This window comes from Anabrus simplex, chromosome 12 (genome assembly GCF_040414725.1).
Source record: "Anabrus simplex isolate iqAnaSimp1 chromosome 12, ASM4041472v1, whole genome shotgun sequence".
Taxonomy (NCBI): domain Eukaryota; kingdom Metazoa; phylum Arthropoda; class Insecta; order Orthoptera; family Tettigoniidae; genus Anabrus; species Anabrus simplex.
The window spans coordinates 21,219,564-21,240,415 of NC_090276.1; the positions used below are offsets into that span (position 1 = coordinate 21,219,564).

General features: G+C 41.0%; 1 protein-coding gene across 1 annotated transcript in view; it reads right to left on the reverse strand.

Moving 5' to 3' along the window:
* LOC136884107 (A-type potassium channel modulatory protein KCNIP2-like) overlaps positions 1-20,852 on the reverse strand; it is a 195,869-nt gene that overhangs the window by 20,178 nt on the left and 154,839 nt on the right. Inside the window, exon 5 of the mRNA XM_068229791.1 lies at positions 444-656. Coding sequence (XP_068085892.1) covers positions 444-656 — 213 coding nt within the window. The remainder of the gene's footprint in view (positions 1-443; positions 657-20,852) is intronic.

Here is a 20,852-nt window from a genome sequence, read left to right on the forward strand (position 1 = left end):
ATACATGTGGCACTAACACATACTGTACAAGTTTCATTACTATCAGATACATAGTTTTCCATGTATATGTTTCTAAGTGAGCGGTTCCTAGAGAAGAAGCCAAAAAACCGGACAATATTTATTACAACCACAAATCAAAAATAAGTAATGAACTTCAAAAACAATTTTTCTTATACACTCGAATGCAGAATTAAATAAGGAAAATATTGGTATAACTCATTTCGCAATAGGCCTAATGGCTTGTTAGTAATTAAAGTCTAAACTCGAGTGCCCGTAATACAAATTCCGACAGTAGATGTCTGCGCTGAAAGCGGTGATTCATGGTACTAAAATTGCGCAGCATAAAGCAAAGCTTTGCCATTTGTGTCGCTGCGACGTAAAACAAAAATTGTAACAATTTTTTTTTAAATTAAAAAAATGTGCAAATCAACTTAGGTACTCACGTGAAATATCTTCTCGACGTGTTCCTTGGCGGAGTGTTCATCGACGACAGGTTCCGTCGATCGTCCGAGCATCTCATAGATGGAGGTGACCACGTCCAGCATCTCGTTCTTAGTGATGAGGCCATCTCCATTGAGGTCGTACAGGCCAAAGATCCACTGGAGCTTCTCCTGCACCGACCCTCTCGACACTTTGGACAGAATGCCCAGGAAGTCCTGTCAACAACAGAACAACTGTGTTTATAAATCACAGGCCACAAATTCGCCGTAGAATTGCGTGCAGTGAACCTTAGGCATCTTGGACAGAATGCACAGCTGAACAAGCACACAAAACATATTTTATTAATTTTAATTTGTACAATTCCCTGGACATGAAAAAACTCCACGCCGACCATCTTTTGCAGCGAACATTCGGTTAGGAGATGCAGACCGAACCTAGGTTATTTAACCTCGGTGGCGGCGCGTTCTATGTGTTCAGTGATTCAACGCACCCCCTAGAAAGAGATAACTCTCAGTAAGATGGTTTATCAACAGCCTATTCCTTTAATTAGCTCTGTACAGTATATTCGCGATTATTTTGACATCAACACTCGGTTGCACTACGGAATCAGCGAAGAGGTTCAATTTCAGAACTGAGGGTGTGGGGATGTGGGACGGAAGGAGGGTGTGCAAGGCGCGGGTCTATGAAGAGCAAGGGAAACATAGCCCATAAATCGCTGGTGAGTTGACCAGCGATACACACGAGTTACATCGAGCAGCCCCGAAATTAGTCGAAACAACTGTCTTGGAGCACGCGGTTAAAATTTGCCGTTTTTGGTAAGTTTGAAGAAGAATATTTTGGTAACTACGATGTATATAGCATCAATAGACGTACGTAGCCTAAATTTATGTAATTTATTGATTTTTAGTAAAATGTGTTTTATGAAGAGTACACAGCAAAGTAAGAAAAGACATAAATAACGGTAGTTTTTCTAACACGTTCTTGAAGCAGTTATTCCTACGCAAGCTACGTCTTCAAATTCAGAGGAAACTGGATCAGCGTTTTCCTTTCCGCATGAGCGTTTGAGTTCCCTGAAATCCTCCAGCAGGGAGCTGGGGTTTGGAACGCGAAGAACACAGAAGTTGCGCGCCGGCTCGTACCCATATCTGCAGCAGGTCTCCACGGTGGAGAGCCCAATACACTAATATAGGTAAGGAAAGTCAGCAAAGTGGATCCACAACTTCGGGATAAGGATTGGCTCAGAGGATCGGGGCGTTGCTCGACTTGGTAGAGACGTGGGTCTGCGTAACGTGCCGGGCCTGGACGAAGCGAGAGCGCGGGTGTCAGCATCTGTCGTCATTTCAGTGCTGGATCCGAGCTCGGTCTCGTGCCTCGGCCTCCCACGGATCTTCCCCGCTGCAAAGCCACGGACCATGGGAATCCGACTGTCTAATTAAAACAAAGCATTGCGATGGCCCAAGCGGGTGTTGACGCAATGCGATTCCTGCCCAGTGCTCAGAATGTCAACGTGAAGAAATTCAAGCAAGTGCGAGTAAACGGCGCGAGTGACTATGACTCTCTTCTATAGGTCATAGATCTCGGGGAGGTTCATCGTTTGAGGTGTCGGGCATGTAAGACCTAGTATTCGAGACGAAGCCTCTGGGGCAGCTGGAGTATCTCCCCCGTTTCCCTTAACGGGTGTGTCTCTTCAACATCTGTTGGCCGAAGGGGGTGGTGATCAGGGCAGGCAGAATGTGCCTTGTCATTTGCTAAAAAATCACCCCAAGTCACTACCTGCGGGTCCGGTCCTTGAACAAGGCCATCCGGGCGCGGATGAAATTCTTGGCTCGGGATGAAATGAACAGGAGGGTAAATACCCAATCATGGGGAAGGGCACTTTGGGGCTAATCCCTCCTTAGAGTGAAGAAATGATTGCGTTGCAACAAATGAGTCCTCAAAGGGCCTCGGATTCGGTTGCGTCAGGTCCCACGCACCGAATAAGCCGGCAGAGGACCACTGTAGACGACCAGGGCGATCTACCGGTCATCGTCGATGTTCCCTTCAAGACAACAGATTGTCCCGTATGACTTCGTGGGAAGAACGGAACATGTGAGGGCCTGAGCATCAACGATTATATGGCTCACATCAAGACCCAGCATGCTTCCTTTAAGATTCAGTATCGTTGCATGTCTTGCCTGAAGACGTGTTTGGAAGCATGCAACTCAGGCCCTCATTCCCAGGTGTCCGGGTCTACCTAAATCCGTGACACTTCCATTTGAATGCGGTGCGTGTCCGCAGAAATTCAAGACGAAGAATGGTCTGTCCCAACATGAGCGCCACACTCATCTGGCCCTCAAAAATTTGAGGCGTAATGATCTCGCTCCCAATACGACGCCCCACCTTGCCAAAGGCAGTGGGACCATCTCAGCAGAGTCCAGAAATAGCTATCATACGGGAGGAAGAAACTGAGGTGGAAGAAAATCAGGATATTCACGATCCTATGGTTGCAGTAGGTGAACCATCTACAACCCCTATGACTTCCACGAGTGTCCCTGAGGAAGAGACTCAGATGTCCGTTAAGGATCCTCGCCCCCGGTTAGAGGATCTTGGCGGAAGATGCTTCTAGACCAGATCAAAGAAGGGGACCTTAGAGCTGGTCCGGGATTGCCGGGAGCCAACTCGTCTGGTGAGAGAGGCGACAAGGAGCTCAGGGTATCCATTAAGGGTTTCATGCACCTACCACAGTCAATTTACATTGGTGTGACTTACTGTGGAAGGGGAGATGGCGGTCTAGGTTTTCCGAGGTTACAGAATCTTGTATCTCGAATGGCACTTACAATGGGGCTCCGTTTACAGAATTCTACGACCCCGTTGTAGTAGGTCTGTCGGGATGCAAAAGTACTATTGCGAATCTCCATACGCTTGCGCATTCCGTGCGACTACCACTCCCCTACACAGAACAGGATGTGCGGCAGTTCAAAATCCGTTCTGTGAAGACAGAGCTACGCATGTGGAAGGAGCTCGAGGCTCACAGCAGGGCTGTGCTGGCCCTCATGGCGATAAGGTAGGTAACTCCTTCCTCAGGGACACTACCTTACTTAAGCCAACTTGATTTATTACCCTGCAACTACGGACGAACACCGCAGGCGATAATGCCAGCCTGAACCGAGCTCGTCCACAGGAGGATCTGCGATGCCGCCAATGTAGGTTCAAGACGGAGACCTTGGCGCACATTCGCGGGGAGTGTACCACCACTCGACCCACGCGGATCCATCACCACGATGAGATCAGGGATCTCATCGAAGCCCAGATAGTGAGGGATGAGGCAGTATAGGTTTCTACGGAACCACAACTCTCACTGGATGATGGCATGCGTCTTAAACCCGACCTCGTTGTGAAAAACCTGGAAGGGGTCTCAAGCTCCTTGGGGTTGACGAGATCGCTATACTAAGGACTATATCTCTGATGGCTCTACGATCTTCCATAAATATGTATCACGGACTACGACCGGTTATATACTCCCTCATGATACCCTGGACCCTTTCCCTGCAATGCCGGCCTAACCGCCATTCCTTGTATCATAAAGAGACGAATGTTTATATATATGTATATACATATGATCTTCGAAATACGAGTGGCTATAGTTATTGGTATACTTTTTACAATCCAAACGAAGCGACTTGTTGAAATGTCTTCAACGTGGTCAACTGTTTCCCCCTTTTGCCGGAGCTCGATGCTTTAAGAGGTGGCGTACGAGTCCGCAAGGCTTTTTACTCCTTAGGAGCGACAGCTGACCGTGGGAGCGGTCAGATGAGTACCTCCGCGCAGGTTTTCCCTGGGCAATGTTCCACTCTTCTCCGGACCTTTTCGGGGTGGACTAGCCAAATCCCATTTTTCGTAAGAAGCCCGCTTGCCTAATTCTCCCAAGAAATTTCCTGCTCCCGCCTTGGCTTGTGGAAGGCCGGCTGCTAGGATAGGCGGACTCGTTAGTTCTACTAGACGTGCAGCGAAATGTGCGTAAGCCTCACGTCTGTTCTATACTCACGATAAGGCACCTCGTCCTCCTGAGTGGGAAGTTTCGCCGGCGGGTAGTTGGTTATAGGGTATAGTCAAATGCCTCATCATCTACATAATTAGAGACGCGCATGAATGGATTAACGAAATTTCCACTGTTTCCATATACTATCTAGCGAAACCACTGCCAAGGGAACGGGTTTGGGAGAATTAGCCGGGAAACAAGACCCTGTTGAGCTTTACTCTAGTCTGGTATTGTAAGGACACATGAGAGGTGTAGCATAAGTAGGAGATGGTAACAGCGCCGGTGAAATGCCACTATTTTCATCGTTTCTTTACTTACTCTGTTGGACGGAGCGCGTGCATCACCGGCTTTCATCACTGGCGGACCGAGCTCGATAGCTGCAGTCGTTTAAGTGCGGCCAGTATCCAGTATTCGGGAGATAGTAGGTTCGAACCCCCCTGTCGGCAGCCCTGAAAATGGTTTTCTGTGGTTTCCCATTTTCACACCAGGCAAATGCTGGGGCTGTACCTTAATTAAGGCCACGGCCGCTTCCTTCCCACTCCTAGCCCTTTCTTGTCCCATCGTCGCCATAAGACCTATCTGTGTCGGTGCGACGTAAAGCAACTAGCATCACTGGCGTCACGGTGTTTTCGAGTCAAACGTGTTAAGAATGCGTCGTGCTCATGGACCCTCGTCCGTCGTGCGTCTAGGATTCTTTTCTGCGCACGCGTCCCCCGCGGAAATTACTCCTCTGCGTGATCCGATTCGAGGACACTGCCAGACGGGGAGTTTAACTGGGGCGGTACATCTGTCAAAGAATAACGCAGGTGTCCTAAGGCCAGCCCAGCGAGGACAGACGCCTCGCGTGGACCAAAAGCTAGCTTGATCCCGATGTTCAGTACGCATAGGGACTGCGAAAGCGTGGCCTATCGATACTTTTGGCTTGGAGAGTTTCCAGCAAGAGGTGTCAGAAAAGTTACCACAGGGATAACTGGCTTGTGGCGGCCATGCGTCCAATGTGAACCGCGTGCATGAACTTAAATGGTTGATTATATTGATGAATAATTTGAAAAAGAAATTCGATATCCCGCGCTATTGCGATGTTATCAGCTGCTGAATTTAGCCAATTACATCACATCATCAGTGGCGGTTCGTGCATGAAGGGCTTTTGGGCGCCGCCCCACCGCCTTTTCTAAAACATTTATCGTTATTTCACTCTGTAACTGATTACATAAAGAGGTGGGCAAATGTAGCGAAGTCGAACTTATAGTGGTGTGCTGTTCAGATATACAATGTTATCTTTATTATTTCGGCTGTAAACATTTTGCTTTGCTATTTTCACGAAAATGGCAACGGCTTTGAGACCGTGGCCGCTGTCCAGAAAGCTCGATGTTTTCTCTTTAGTCGTGAGGCGTTCGGACTGTGCCAGGAGAGCCCTGAGCAGGTCCCACACTTAACAAGTGTGCGGGATGCGGGAGGACCAAGGACCAAGGGGAAAGTTTTCATTCCCCTTCCCTAAGGGAAGGGGCGGGCCACCTAGAAGGTTACGCCTTCTCTCTGGCCAGGAGATTTGGCGGGTTTGGAGGATTTGATGGAGTGCACTGCTTATTTGTTTTCATGAATGTTGTTATTATCACTTGTGATTGTAATCAGTGAAACAGTGCAGTTCCATAATAGTCGGGATTGCATTAGCTGTTAGCCTATTAATGTGTGTGCATAAATGCCATTGTAGTGTAGTTAATTCATTAATTAATATTGTAATGCAAGTAGATTTCTATTCAGCTAGTGCCATAGGATTATTATTATTATTATTATTATTATTATTATTATTCATCTAAAAGTATCGTATTTGAAAGTATTTGAAAACAAATACAGTAGAGACAATACGCGACACTCTGCGAGATATCGAAGGACAGCGATTAGAGCTCTCTCTCTCTAGCGGAGTGACCTGAGAGTTACTGATTCTGTCATAAGAGCACGTGTATTTGTTTGTGAAGTTTCGGCTTTATTTATGCGTTTGCATTAAGTTGACATAAGTAAATAGAAGCGTGTGTCATTTCTTTATATCTCCTCTCAGTATGAGTGCAAAGACATGTGCTGTGTTTGGCTGAAATAACTGTGAAGTGCAGAAGGATTCGCGGTCTTTCTTCCATTTCCCTTGTAACAAGAAAATGTTAAGTAAATATTGTGTTTGCATATATTTTCTTCCAGTTACAAAGAGATGTTTATAGTACTTCCTAAACTTCTGGCCTGCTCCCCACATTTTAACTTAGGCTTATTATATTGTATAGTGCAGCAGTTAACCTTCAATACCGATGTGTTGTTGTACGTGTGATCTGAGGGTTTGATTTAATTCTGGAAAATACATATGCATATGTGTGTAAGGTATGTGCCAATTTTTTTGTTGACAAGTGTTTTAATGTGATGATACAATGCTTTTAAATGAGAAAAAAAAAAGAGACAAATCTACTCGTGAATGTCCAGGCAGGAATGCTAAAGCTAAAAAAGTAATGCATAACTGAAAGATCAAGCCCTTTCACAGCAGTCCATTTCATCTTGATAATATGTCTAATTACAGTCTTTAAATAATAACCTGTTAAATAATTCTTCATTCGTTTATCCAGAATTGCTTTAGCAACTTTGAAGTTAATATCTTAGTAACACTTTCTTTCTAGACGTAATTTATTTATTCATTTCCGTATATACATTTCCATTGATATTTGAATTTAGCGCGAATTTTCAGATCACACCACTAGGAGCGCTACTTGAGACTTGTCTCCCAAGGCTAAATCCGGAAGTGTCGCGTATTGTCTCTACTGTATTTGGTGAAAACTCGACCGATTGGGGAGGGGAAAGAGATGGCGGCATGGCCCTGCCAGAGTAAAATGTCACGAACCGCCACTGCACATCACATCTGTTGAATCAATCCTCTAGGAAGCCTCGAAAGTTGGATTTTAGATGATTGCATGCGCGCACCACACACGCACCTTTATTGTGTTCTATAATCGTTTTGTAACTATTCATTTCTAAAACGGTACAATTCTCACTTAGTGTACGACCTTCCGGTTGTTTTTTAATGTTGCGATGGGAGTTGACAATTCAGCTTCATGTGAGGTATACCTTTCTGTCTTGAATAACAATAATGTTGAGAATGTTTCAGTGACTATCGAGCAACAGAGTGATCATTTACAGCCGAGGAACAAATGTCATCATAGTCTGCAATTCTCGATGGTGATAGGTGTTCCAATCTACTTGAAAGGAAAATAATAAGAATACCAATATATAACTTATCTGAAAATATCTGTATCTAAGTCTCATACGTTTTCTGTACACTATAGAATTTGGCTAAAATAAATTGTTTTCAATTACGTGAACGGTACATTTTTAATGACATGGTAGTAGTGTAGTATGTACTGCTTAATAATTAATACATCCCTTTAAATATAGATTTTGTGATGCCTGAATGCTGAAATTTTGCTTTGCAAATAGATCTTATGCTGCATGTCACGGACGCCCTGTAGGTAAAGCGAAACATGTGTAAGAGCCTGTGTGGCAGGGTCAAATCTATCAGCCAATGGTGATGTTTTTAACAAGCGACTTTCCACTTGGTTGGTCCAGGCTCCGTTTGCGACCATCACGAATTTACGAGTAATTTGATGGAGTTTAATGGGGTGAACTCTGTCACAGTAAACAAATTTGAGGAAATTAATAAAGGCCCTGCGTCCTTCCCAATCACAGGCTCAATTAAAAATACTGACAGCAGAGATACACATGATGTTAGGCAGATTTAACTCTCACATACACATTAAAAGCAGAGGGATGCGAAGGAAGGTGTGTCTTAGCCACACATAAGACAACAAAACTTTGTGTTTATGATCCCCCTGTGGGTGGAGGCGGTAGGTGTTAACCTGTCGTAAGAGGCGACTAATAGGAGTCCCAGGGGTTCTCAAGCGCCCTATACACATACGAACATCGTCTTTTTTAAAGTTTGCGAACCAAGATCGCTTGTGTGTGTTTGTCTCACGAACCACGACCGTGGCGAACATGGGTTTCTGTCTAATTGGAAAATTCGGTTCGTGGAGTTGCCAGCGATGAACCATGTTCGCGCGAAGGTGCGAACAATCATGGTCTTCCTGTCAACTGTACGAACCGGTTTTGATCGGCTTGAGTTGATAACATAAGACCACGCATTGGCGGCCAGCGGTTGCCAAGTACAGTAGTCGGGATGGCAGACACTGAGACCTTCATGCAATCTAGCTTCTTCACATATTTTAGTGTCTTTCTTAGACTTTCCTTATCTAGTAAATATAGAAACAGATATAAGCGGGAGGAGGCAATACATTTGCCGAGAATGACCAGAGAGAAAATACCCCAGGCAGATTTGGCGTTTTTAACTGTGAGAGTTACTTCGTTGAAACTAAGTTTCCGTAGGGCAATAACGAAAGTTATGGTCTCCTTTCATTTCTCACCGACCAAGAGGAAATACGAAACTCTAAATCCAACACTGATGCTCCAGTCACTGAGGAAGGGGGGGGGGGGGGGGGCGATGATGACAGCCAGTATCCTACACAGGAAGTCAACTACCGTACTGGAATCGCAATTAATAATTTGTTGCATTTAAATATTAGTATTTATTAAAGTGACTCCATCAAGGGTTTAACAATATTCAATACATTGTGTTTCATATTGTTCATTTTATATTGAGGATACCATTTGGCCCTACCAGGCAACTTGACCCCTGTCATTACAATAACCTACATAATCCAATCTGCTCTGCTTTTTAACAGATTTCTATATTCCATGTCCGGCATTCGCAGAAAATTTTTAGTCATTTTCACTTGTGTCTTCGACATGTTTAAAGGATTCACATGCGACCACCTGTCTCTTTCTTGTAACCTGTCCTTACACCACGTGTACCTTTCCTTCCTCTTCTTCCTAAAACAACCCAACTCGTAAAGCACAATTACACCAACCGCAACTTTGAGAACGCTCATTTCCACAAGTGTGAGACAGAGTTCTTCGTGCTGGGTGAAGGTGTGTGTAGCGAAACAGAAGCGAACTTGGTTCGCGAACCAATTTTAGGAATCAAATTCGCCGAGCCGTGTTTCTATATGAATAAGGCGCCGGAGCGTGCGTTGGCGACCACGGACCCTTCAGCTGAGTCCTGCCATTGCTTCCACTTGTGTTAGGCTCCTCAATTTCATTTATCTTGTCACCCTTGGTCAACTCTTATTTTCCGACCCCGATGCTATTAGGTTGCGAGGCGTTGGGAGTCCTTCAGTTTCACGCCCTTTCGCCGATAGCTTCAATTTTCTAAGTGTCGGATATCTTCTATTTTTTCTCTCTGATTAGTGTTACCAGGTATATAGTGGGTGGTTAGCCAGTCGTAAGCTACTTCCTCTTAAAACAATAACCACGACCTTTGTGTATATGAAGCCTGTCTGAAACCGTGCGTTCTTTAAACATATTGTTAAAAGCATCTGAAGGTAACATTTTTAGTTTTAAACCTATCTTTAGTCCTATCTCGTATACAGGATGTAACAATAAGGTTGATCAAACTTTCAGGACACATGTAGAAGAAAGTGTTACATGGACATAGGTCCGGAAACGCTTTATTTCTATGGTAGGACTAATTTTCTACAACTCTAGATAGTACATCAATCAGGAGTAAAACACAGGAACATATTGTACTACATGAAATGTTCAAAATGCCCTCTAGGCAAACAACTGATAGGGAATCTGTCATCTTGGCGACAGCCCTAAATGCAGATCAGATGTGACCGATTGAAAGTAATTTGTAATAGTAATGTAACAGTAATAATGCTTCCTTAGACAGAATCCATATATCTAGAGGTATGATTTTTTCGCATTAATTTTTGAACGATTTCGCGAGAAGGATACTAATTTTCGCCTTATTTCGCGAAATAGATATTGCCATATAGCTTTAATGAAATTATAAAATTAATCATTAAAGATGTCATTACTATCACCGATCGTTGATTGTGGAAGTTTAGTTGATAGACAGTACATATCTGGTACATACTTTTGAAGCCATTTCCGGACTGCAGGGTAGTCTTCCTTCTCCAGCGGGATGTTGGCATTGAGTAGCATCGCTATTGTTACGTGAATAAATTGTTTTTTCACTCTTAGCTTTCTTTTGCATATCTAATGAGAGTTCTATTGTTGCCTGCCGTTTCACTGTTGGAGTGGTAAATTTACGTTCTGAATGTTCCTTATTTTTAAAACAATGTTTTGAGACAGTATCTTTTATCCCCCACTCGATACGAACATTACAAAATTTACACATTAAAATTTTGCTTTCCGAAATGTATAAGCCTTCACTCGCAAACTGTTTATTCCCAGTAACAGTTGTCGACCGACCCATCTTCGCTACTGTTTGTGATCACTTTCTTAATTTTACCTGACCACGAAGCCGAAGTACACCAGTCAACTGTGCTGATTGTAGACGTCATTAGGGATTCCAGGATTGCACAATGCCGTCAGGGGTCAGGCTGGAGGTTATTACCAGCCACCACAAGAACAACATTCCAAACATTTCGTTTGGCAAGAAGCCTGGAGCCAACCCCTTTTCTTTGATGCCATGTCTTAAAGAGATTTTCCAGAACATTAATGATAATATATTTACCGGTATTTCCTGTTGATGAATCTTTGATCTTCCTTTTCTTTTCATACATAATCATGGAACAAAATATCAAGTTCGTTGTTCACTACAGATTTCGCTGTAATATCGCGCTTATCGCGAAATAATTGAATTTCACTTTCAAATGGCCTTATCGCTTTAATTCGGGAATATTTTATCCATATTTTCTTAACCAGAAACATATGATACGTAAAGATATCGCAAAATCGCTTTAAAATATTTTTTATCGCGTTTCTCCTTAATGCGAAAAAGTCATGCCTCTACATATATCCTATGCACGTAACAGAACACAGCCAATATCCATTGTTTATATACTTTAGTTATATTTTGTAGATATGCATCATTTAAAGGGTATTTAAGCCATTATCACATTTTTTAATGCATCTCAGTGTTTCACCTACTTTACAGCAGGGCTTAAGACAGACAAAATTTTAACTGCAAAATGAATTACACAGACTGAACGTTTTAATTATTCTTGGTCTCTTTCTGCAGAAAGAATTTCACCAATAGGGTAGGTAGAAAAAAACAAGTCAAGAACACAATTGTTAGGTAAATATTATATTTTATTGTACAACATGAATTGGGAAGATACAAAAGTTTTATAGTAAAAATAAGAAAGATACAAAAGAATGTAAAAGTAATGCAATATGATGTATTAAATTATGAGGAACTAACTTATTTATAAAAATTAACACAGCACAAAAATACTTTGGTATAATACATGCAACTTTGCAATCAGAAGTTGTAACATAACAGGCGACACTGAAACAAAAAGGAACGAGTTATACTAACATTACATACCATCCACAGAGTAGTACATTACATTTCTTATTTTGAATTAAAATAGATATCAATTTTACGATGCAACAAAGTGGGCAAACGTTGCTTTTCCGCTCTCATCCTCTGCTATTTTAAATGTAAAAAATCTTTACCACATACCAGAAGCAATCGACTTCCTTGAATTTCAGTAAATAAAATCCTGGGTACAGTCAGTGATAAAAAGAGAAATTAAAATTAGCTGAGAAATATTTTCCTTAATTACAATGTACTTTTTCAAGAAGCAATCAGTAAAATTAAAATTACTTTACAAAGCGCTAGTTTTAAGGAATCGTACGATATAAACATCATGATCCCTACTGACAAACATACACACTAATAAGAAATTAAAATGAAGGTCCACCTATTCAATACCCTTTAATATGATGTCAAATCACTTATAAATTGATAAAGTTTTAAGGAAATCATCAACATATATTTTGCATGGATGGAATAACACAAAATTTTCCAAGGTAAAAATCTTAATTTTGTTGTTGCTTTTAGCAGACACATTAGCCTAGTGGCTATCATCACAAGGTAACAGGGTAACTTGGAACTTTCAAAATTATCTTTTCCAATCATATTTATTGTATTTAAAGACTTGTAGAGTTTCAAATAGTGTACCATTTCATTTACAAATAAATCAATTGGTTTTTAAAGCTCTTATAGCTAAGGCTTTGGAGGAAAAGTACATCTTCTCAGTGAAATGCATTTAGGCTACAGAAAAGAACATTGTTGGGATAAATGTGATATCTTTCAAAATACTGGAGAGGTAAGTAAGTACCTCATCCAGAACTGGTGAAGCTACTGGTTCTACTGTAGTAGAAAAGAAAATGTTACCATTTATTTTCTCCCTTGTTTGTCCTTCTGTGCAATTTATATCAATTACTAGAATGTAACAATAACTAGAATATAATGATTACTATTTTTTTTTTTTTCAAGAACTAAATTTAACATAAAAATTACTCATAACATACATCTCCTACCTCCATCAAAAAAGGTTTTGTCCAAAGCTACAGAACCTTAAACTTCACTTCTCTTTTAAACTGCCAACTGCACTTTTACGAGTATGGGAAATCATTTCCTCAACTAGTGTTATTTTATTCAAATTTAAAATAAAATCTTGCATTTTGTCATTCATTTTCTTTTCCATTCCATGGTTCTCTTCCCAGTTCTTTGTCCAAAAATGAAAAAAAAGAAAGTGAACACATAAGTAGAACTAAGTTTCTTAAAATGTGACTGGCATTGGACAACAACAACAACAACAACAACAACAAATCCAGATAACCATTGATATTTACAGAGTGTTTGGAAGTTTCAAAATCCATCTGGTATAAACTGAGCAATTTCAAAAAAGGTTGATAATACCAGAACATTGCAATTAGAGTACACAAAACATCCTTCAGTGAAGAAATTTTAGCCATAATTTAGAAGACAAAAAAGAAAGCAATAATTTAAAATCATGCTAATGGTGACTGAAGCTCCAAAATGTAAATTCAATTTTTTGAAAAGTAAACTTGTGTCTGTGTCCTGAGGTGGCGCAGTTCTTTCTTAGGCACATGTGAGCTGCACGCACCAGCCCTGCTGCCATTCATAAATCTCTGGCAGTACCAAGAATGGAGGTGGACAAAATTTAAATACAAGAGAAAGGAAATGAATGCAATTTTTTAATGTCTCACCCGTCTGGCAAAATGAGGATTATTCTACTGTAAATGTAAGTTTCATCTTACTAACTTAAGTACACTTTTCAAAGGTTAATAGATTACCTCGAAGCATCCAGTAAAGAGAAATTTACACCATTTTTGGAGTGAATGAACTAATATGCAACGAATGCTACAAACTCTTAATACTGACAAAACCAACTGAAATATCAAAACACTATACACAGAACACATGGGAACACTCAAGGAGCAGACAAAATCTGCATTTGCCACCAACCCCTTGCTAGGCACAGAAAATGAGCATGTTGCAGATATCACCACCGAGAATGGAAATTCTATCCACCTTCGATGCTTAGAACAATGGGAAATACACACCCTTTCTCTACATAAAATAAATATTTTAAAATGCCTTTTTTTTTTTACCAGTACACAGGTAACAGACACTGGTTCAAGTTTCTGCTGTGGAGGACTCTTTTATAAACAGCAGAAGACACTCCAACAATCCCATTGACTTTTTAAAATGCCCAGTGTAAAGAAGTCAAGTTAACACAATATCATTTTGTCATCTTAATACACATTTGACAAACTTTCAATATAATAATAATTTCGTGTGGCTATTTCTAGCCGAGTGCAGCCCTTGTAAGGCAGACCCTCCGATGAGGGTGGGCGGCATCTGCCATGTGTAGGTAACTGCGTGTTATTCTGGTGGAGGATAGTGTTGTGTGTGGTGTGTGGGTTGCAGGGATGTTGGGGACAGCACAAACATCCAGCCCCCGGGCCAGTGGAATTAACCAATGAAGGTTAAAATCCCCGACCCTGCCGGGAATCGAACCCGGGACCCTCTGAACCGAAGGCCAGTACGCTGACCATTCAGCCAACGAGTCGGACACAAACTTTCAATGATGTCAGATTTGTAATTAATACATATATCAGCAGGACAAACACGATAGATCAGTGTGCGAAGAGGGAGAAACAGAAAAAAATAAAACACAAAAGGAGAAGGACAATCTCCACATCGTCTCATACTGCTGTCTTGTAGTGTTGGCTACCAAGCGTATGATTAAAGCCATGTATCTATTCATTCAACTGTCCGAGTGAATCAAATCGCAGCAACGGCACATGATTCAGCTGACTCACAGCAGTGCTGAATGGCCCACTCACGGATCGGTGAGACGACACACACACACAGCTCATTATCGCAACCCTGGACACTGGCGAAGAGCCAAACTTCCGCTGCGGCCGATATACAGACTTTCGCTCTCAGCACATTAAAAAATAATACTCCCACTTGCATCCACCGTCCTCTTGTTACAGGGAAATTTAAATAATAGTTGGATTTATTTACAGTGTTAAGAAGGTAGTCCAAATACAGCTCCAAAGTAGAGCAGCTAGTAAGTAGGTAGACTATTAGATTATTCTGTTTATTAGTTTAAAAAATCTCAGTATTATAACTTAGCTGACATTCGGCAATTAATTCAACTCCGTTCTCTAGCCTACCCTATGAGTGAGAGTCATGCTCATGACCACTCAAAAGGATCCATTTTATATTGGGCAGAACTGCTCAATTTTACTCAGTTCGTATGTCGCAGCATTGCACAAGACTTTAATCACTGAATCACGAAATCACTGGTGTACATGGACAGCGAGTAAGTGACCTGTCGCGACAACTTAACTAAAAAAGATTCTGAATCAGAAAACCATGAATACAGTGAAATTTCAGAGTTCTTTGAAATCATGTAAGAAAAGATTAGGCAAACAACTGATAGGGAATCAGCCACCTGGGTGACAGCACTAAATGCAAATCAATGATGATAGTGTGTATACAGATATTTTTTCATCTAATTCTGTACAATTTAATGGAGTTGTCACTGTGGGGCAAAGGCTTTTTTAACATCAAAACGTGATGCAGAGAAGTGGGTGCAGAAGACAGCTGGATCTGAAAGCTGAATGAAGACCAGATGGCATCAGCGAGCATTTACTGTAAATGCTGTTGCTGCTGTGTATCAATACACACTACACAGATGTAGGAACAGTGACTCTAATGTGCCATAAATCAGATCAGTGTATCGATTCAGGAAAGTGAACAGAATTAAATGTATCGGCTCAGTAAAATGAACCAAATATCTCATGACTACGTCTTCAAATAGTCCTACATCCATCTTATCAGACCCTGACAAGCTCGTTTCTGCTTCTCAGCTACATGAGGACAAAGGGCATCAACACTTATCGAGAGCGCATTTGAAGACGCCAGAGTATGACTGACCTGCCATTTCGTTTGTCCTATCTTCCTATATACGACTTCACTTATCAGGGGAAGCAGAATAAAAACCTTATTTACTTAACGTCCCTTCAATAGCCACCAATTTTTATACATACAAAACTGCCAGAATTTTGTTCCACAGGAGCTATTTATCGTACCAGAAGGCAGAAACACAGAGTTATTACAATTAAACACCCCCAAATGTCACCGACTTCAGTTAGGATGAAACCCATGAATCTGAGAAAAGCAGAATGACAACCAACTGAATGCATCACTGAGGTTGGTAGCTAAAGTAGAATTAATGTGACGCGAGATGACTGACGAATTTAACTCGGATAATGTGTCAAGATTTGCTATACAGGGCGAGTTGAAAGAACGTCCACTTTGAATATCTGACATCTATGTCTAAGTGTTGCTTGTGCTCCCTTATTTACTGCCAAATACCGTACGTACTTTTCTATCTCCGTTGATAAACATGAATAACAGTATTACAATTCCTTATACTGCTGCTATGTGGGACCACTCAAGGGAATACAAATGCATGTTTTGAAGATTATCAATTATAATTTTGCTTCGCATCACACCGACACAGATCTTATGGCGACGATGGGATAGGAAAGGTCTAGGAGTGTGAAGGAAGTGACCATTGCCTTAAGGTACAGCCTCAGCATTTGCCTGGCGTGAGAACTGGAAACCATGGAAAACCATCTTCATGGTTGTCGACAGTGGGGTTCGAACCCACCAACTCACAAGCTCACAGCTGCGTGCCCCTAATCGCATGGCCATCTCGCTCGGTTGCAAAATTATCAAGCACATCCCTACAATGGCGTCACACTCACGTCATGATTCTGTGTGGTAGCATACTAAAAGCCCTGATAAACTGCAAATCACGACCCAAGTTAGATGTCAAAGTAAATAAAAAATAGCGAAAAAATATAGAGGAAAGAGATGTGATGTTAGACAAAACTGCAACATGTCTGTTTTTCCAAATATTCTGAACTTCATTACATGATGTCAAAATTTTCTTATGCCAGACTGTAAAAATAGATTTACCTTTACCAATCACATTTTGCTTTAGATAGATTGAACTGAATGTGAAAGAAATTTAATTACATACATGATTTGAAATAAATTTAAAAATGTAATACGGTGAAAACGTGATAAATATTTTGGCCCCTTTTCATATACTTTTTTTTCCCAGAAATGAAAAAGTCAGTCCGATGTTGAGACAGAGTATCATAGTTTTGAACATAAAAAGAATAATTCATGTACTGTAGTTAAAACATAATTATGGAAATTAGAAGCCTCAAAATATACCTAAAATCCTCAGTACGCAGCAGTAAACATGTAACAAATATAATGTTCAATGTGTTAAAGATCGTCATCACCATCAAAGGCTGTTCAATCCCCTTTTGGGACAGAGACAGACCTCCCCCTGCTTCTTATGTCTTGGGCAGTTCTCATCCACATTGGTCCAATTAGCCTCACCATACCAGAGTACCTAGACGGGCACCCCTTTCTCTGCTGCTCATCGCTCGGATACCACACTGTTTCAGCCTATGTCCATTCTGAGTATCACGAATTGCTACATACCCTGACCTGCTTGACTTCTTGGAACCTACCCTCTTCTGTACTGCACATGGAATTTGTGTGCTACAATAATAAAACCATCCAAAATATGTTTCATGTCACAAGGGCTCTTTCACAATTTTCAGTCCCTTTTTCATTTAAAATAATGTTACCATCTGGTTTATAGACTGCCTTGTTACTTTTCTCTTTATTCAAAGGTCAATATTAGCAGAGTACATTTCGGCCTACAAGTGGCCACGGTTGGACCGTGTTCCGACAGCTCTGCACTCCGACTGACCGAATGAGCAGAGGAAGGATGGCCATGACACCTAAGCCTCTGTATTCGGGAGGCAGAGAGGGGCTGGTCCCTACAATTGGCTGTCCTGAGAATGGTTTTCCATTCTCCTGCACTAAGGCTTATGCTGCGACAGTTCCTAGTATAGGTCACGAACGCCAACCCCCTTACCTTCTCCGAGCATCTCCTTCATTGTAACAAACCTCCTGGCCTGAGAGACAGTGTCACCGTCTATGAAGCTGGTCCTCCATTCAGGGGAGGAATGAAAACAGTAATAGTAGTCATTCAACCCCAAAATCCTTGGAATCTTCTGTACACTGATGATGTCATGCAGTCAAGCAAAACACTTCTGAGGCACAGGACAGGAAATACAAACCTGGAAAGACCGGCCTAGTAGATAAGGAACAAAACTTAACATTACCAAGACTGAATATTTACAGAGTGGTGAACAAACACATGGCACAATATCTGTCGATGGGCAACAACTCAGCAAGGTATTTGGTTTCAAGTACTTAAGCTTGTACATAACAGACAGTTGTATGTGTTCAGAGAAATGTGAATGTGAAAACCTGGCCTAGGAAATATATCGGCAGGTGAGTGGGGTCTTGGGAGATCTAAAATTCCTGTACGGTTGAAATCCAAAATCTACTTCAGTATTGGAAAGGAACAAGTAAATGACGAATCAAGTCATATGCAGGGCGTAAGGAAAATACCACCCAATAATTCCCCACAGTGATACAAGGCATTTCAAACTACAAAAGGAACGAACCAACCAACCCTCTAACTTGCAGTTTCACCCACGGTCAAATGGGGTTGAGACAAGGTACAAGGGGCATAGGATAAATGCAGGATAAAAGGAACCCAACATTATAAAAGCAGACTTCCTAACTTTCAAAACTATAAACTCAGATTTTTTGCAGCATGTTATGACATCATTGATGACGTAACTTTGAAAAATATTTAACTCTTTATACTGTCATGTAATTTCTCTTATTAATTTATTTACAAATGCTAAAATATTGCAAGTATTTTGTAAGTACTGAAATACTGCATGTACCTGAGCTTAGGAACACATGCCTCTTCATGGTAGTAACTGCCTTAGATCTTTTCATAAATTTCTGAACTAAATTAATGCTCAAAGCAATGGCCTTGTTGAACGGGTTTTAAAGTCTCAATTCTTTTCCAGAATTCTTTTTCGGGAAGCTTTGATCTGGACTGTAAATATGCTAAAAATAGTCTCACAGTTGGCATTGCTCTGTGGAAATGATAAAATAGAAAGCATTACGTTAGAGATTCTGTCATATTTAAGAACACCACCAGCTGATTGCATCTGCTTTATCAGTGCCCACTGAACATCAATTCTCTCCAGCTACTTAAAGAACAAAGAAAAACCTGGGGTTTTCAAACAATACAGGAATACTAAATCTGTTCTTAAAATTGGGTGACAAGTCTCTGTGATCAGGAGTGAGGGAGGAAGGATCACAAATAGGGCACCTCCCATTAAAATTGGGGGAGTTGGCACGTATGGTAAAGGTATAAGATAGTGTCAAAGTCATACACGGAAAGACAGACTCTTTTATTAGGACAAACATGAACACAGGTCAGTGTTGGAAGAGGGAGCGAGAGAAGCTCTAAATTAACCTCCCGATGCTGACCTCTGTACATTGTACAGACCTTTATTAACATGTTGCCAACCTCTTTCCCCTTGAGAGCATACTTAAATTTCTGCTGTATTCTAGCGGATATGTGTATCCCTGCACAACGCTTCGTTATGTAGATTGACAGTATAAATCACCATCTTTCCATTGATCTGCATATTGATATCATCTGGTGAGGATTTCTATAATTTTTTCAACGCATTGAAACCTCTTACGACTCATAATTAGTCGACTCGCTGTCACTTTGAAATATGATATCGCGTGGTGCAGAAGCATGGCATGCTGCAGTTTGAATGAAAGAGAAGTAATTAAGTTTAAATAAATGAGACTATAACAGTACTACACCAGACTTAACTGAGGAAAGCAAGAGTGGACACATAACATACGGAATGAGAGAACATGTTGCGCGCGACCAAGTAACGGACGACAAAACACGCCAATGTACATGCCCTCTTTCTCACAAACTAATCATCCCATTAATCTAAGATTTGAGCTTAATGAATTTTTTAACTATTGTTCCCCGTTTTTCTGCTTAAATTTCCCGAGGCAACGATTACCCAAGTTTTGGTTGCATTATGAAACAACCCATGCAAATACAAGACCGTCACTGTCATTCCGTACCGTACAAAATGTGAAGCGAATAAAGAAAAAAGCCACAGGCAAGCAATTCAACGTTGAAAAACTCCTACAGATATGAGCTATGAATTTTAGGTAAATAAAATATAATAAAGTATGACAATATATTCCTAAAAATTACAATCCTTTTCTTAATCATTGTTATCTGTTGATTAGATTAGCAGTTTGCCTTTTTTCTACCACTACGAGTGTTAATGTGAGTCAACGCATTGTTTCACGTAAGCACCACTACGAGCGCTAACGTGAGTCAATGCAGAGTTTCACTTAAGCCCTTATAACTACCTTCGGTGTAGACATTTTCAAAAAACGCTTGAGGGTATTGAGCCAAGGAACACATTACAGAAAGAATTATATAAATAAGTTAATTTGGCTAGGATTTGACTCAAAAAGAAAATGAGTAAAGAAACAAGAAATTTTACGCTGTTTTTCTAGAACTGCATTTAGCCTGGAAGTGATTTTCGAAATTTGATTTTTTTAAAAAGTTTGATAGAGCTATCTAAGACTCACAATTTGAAACCTTTCTGCGCCTGTTAGCCCTACAATTTTCGGCACAATTGAGGAAATTGCTTAATTTTATGTTTTTCATAGCATGGGGAGAATGAACAGGGAAAGAGCTGCCAGAAAATATTTTGACCTTAATCTCGTAGGAAGAAGACCACAGGGAAGACCAAGAAAACGTTGAATAGAGACTGCAAGATCAGATGTGGAGGAGAGAGGATACAAATGGGAGGATGTACTGGATCAGAAGATGTATGAAGACAGAAGGAGATGGCGAGCACTTGTACACCACACCCGGGAAACTGGAGTTGGGAAATGATGATGATGATGATGATAGTATGGGGACCCCTATTTAGTCTG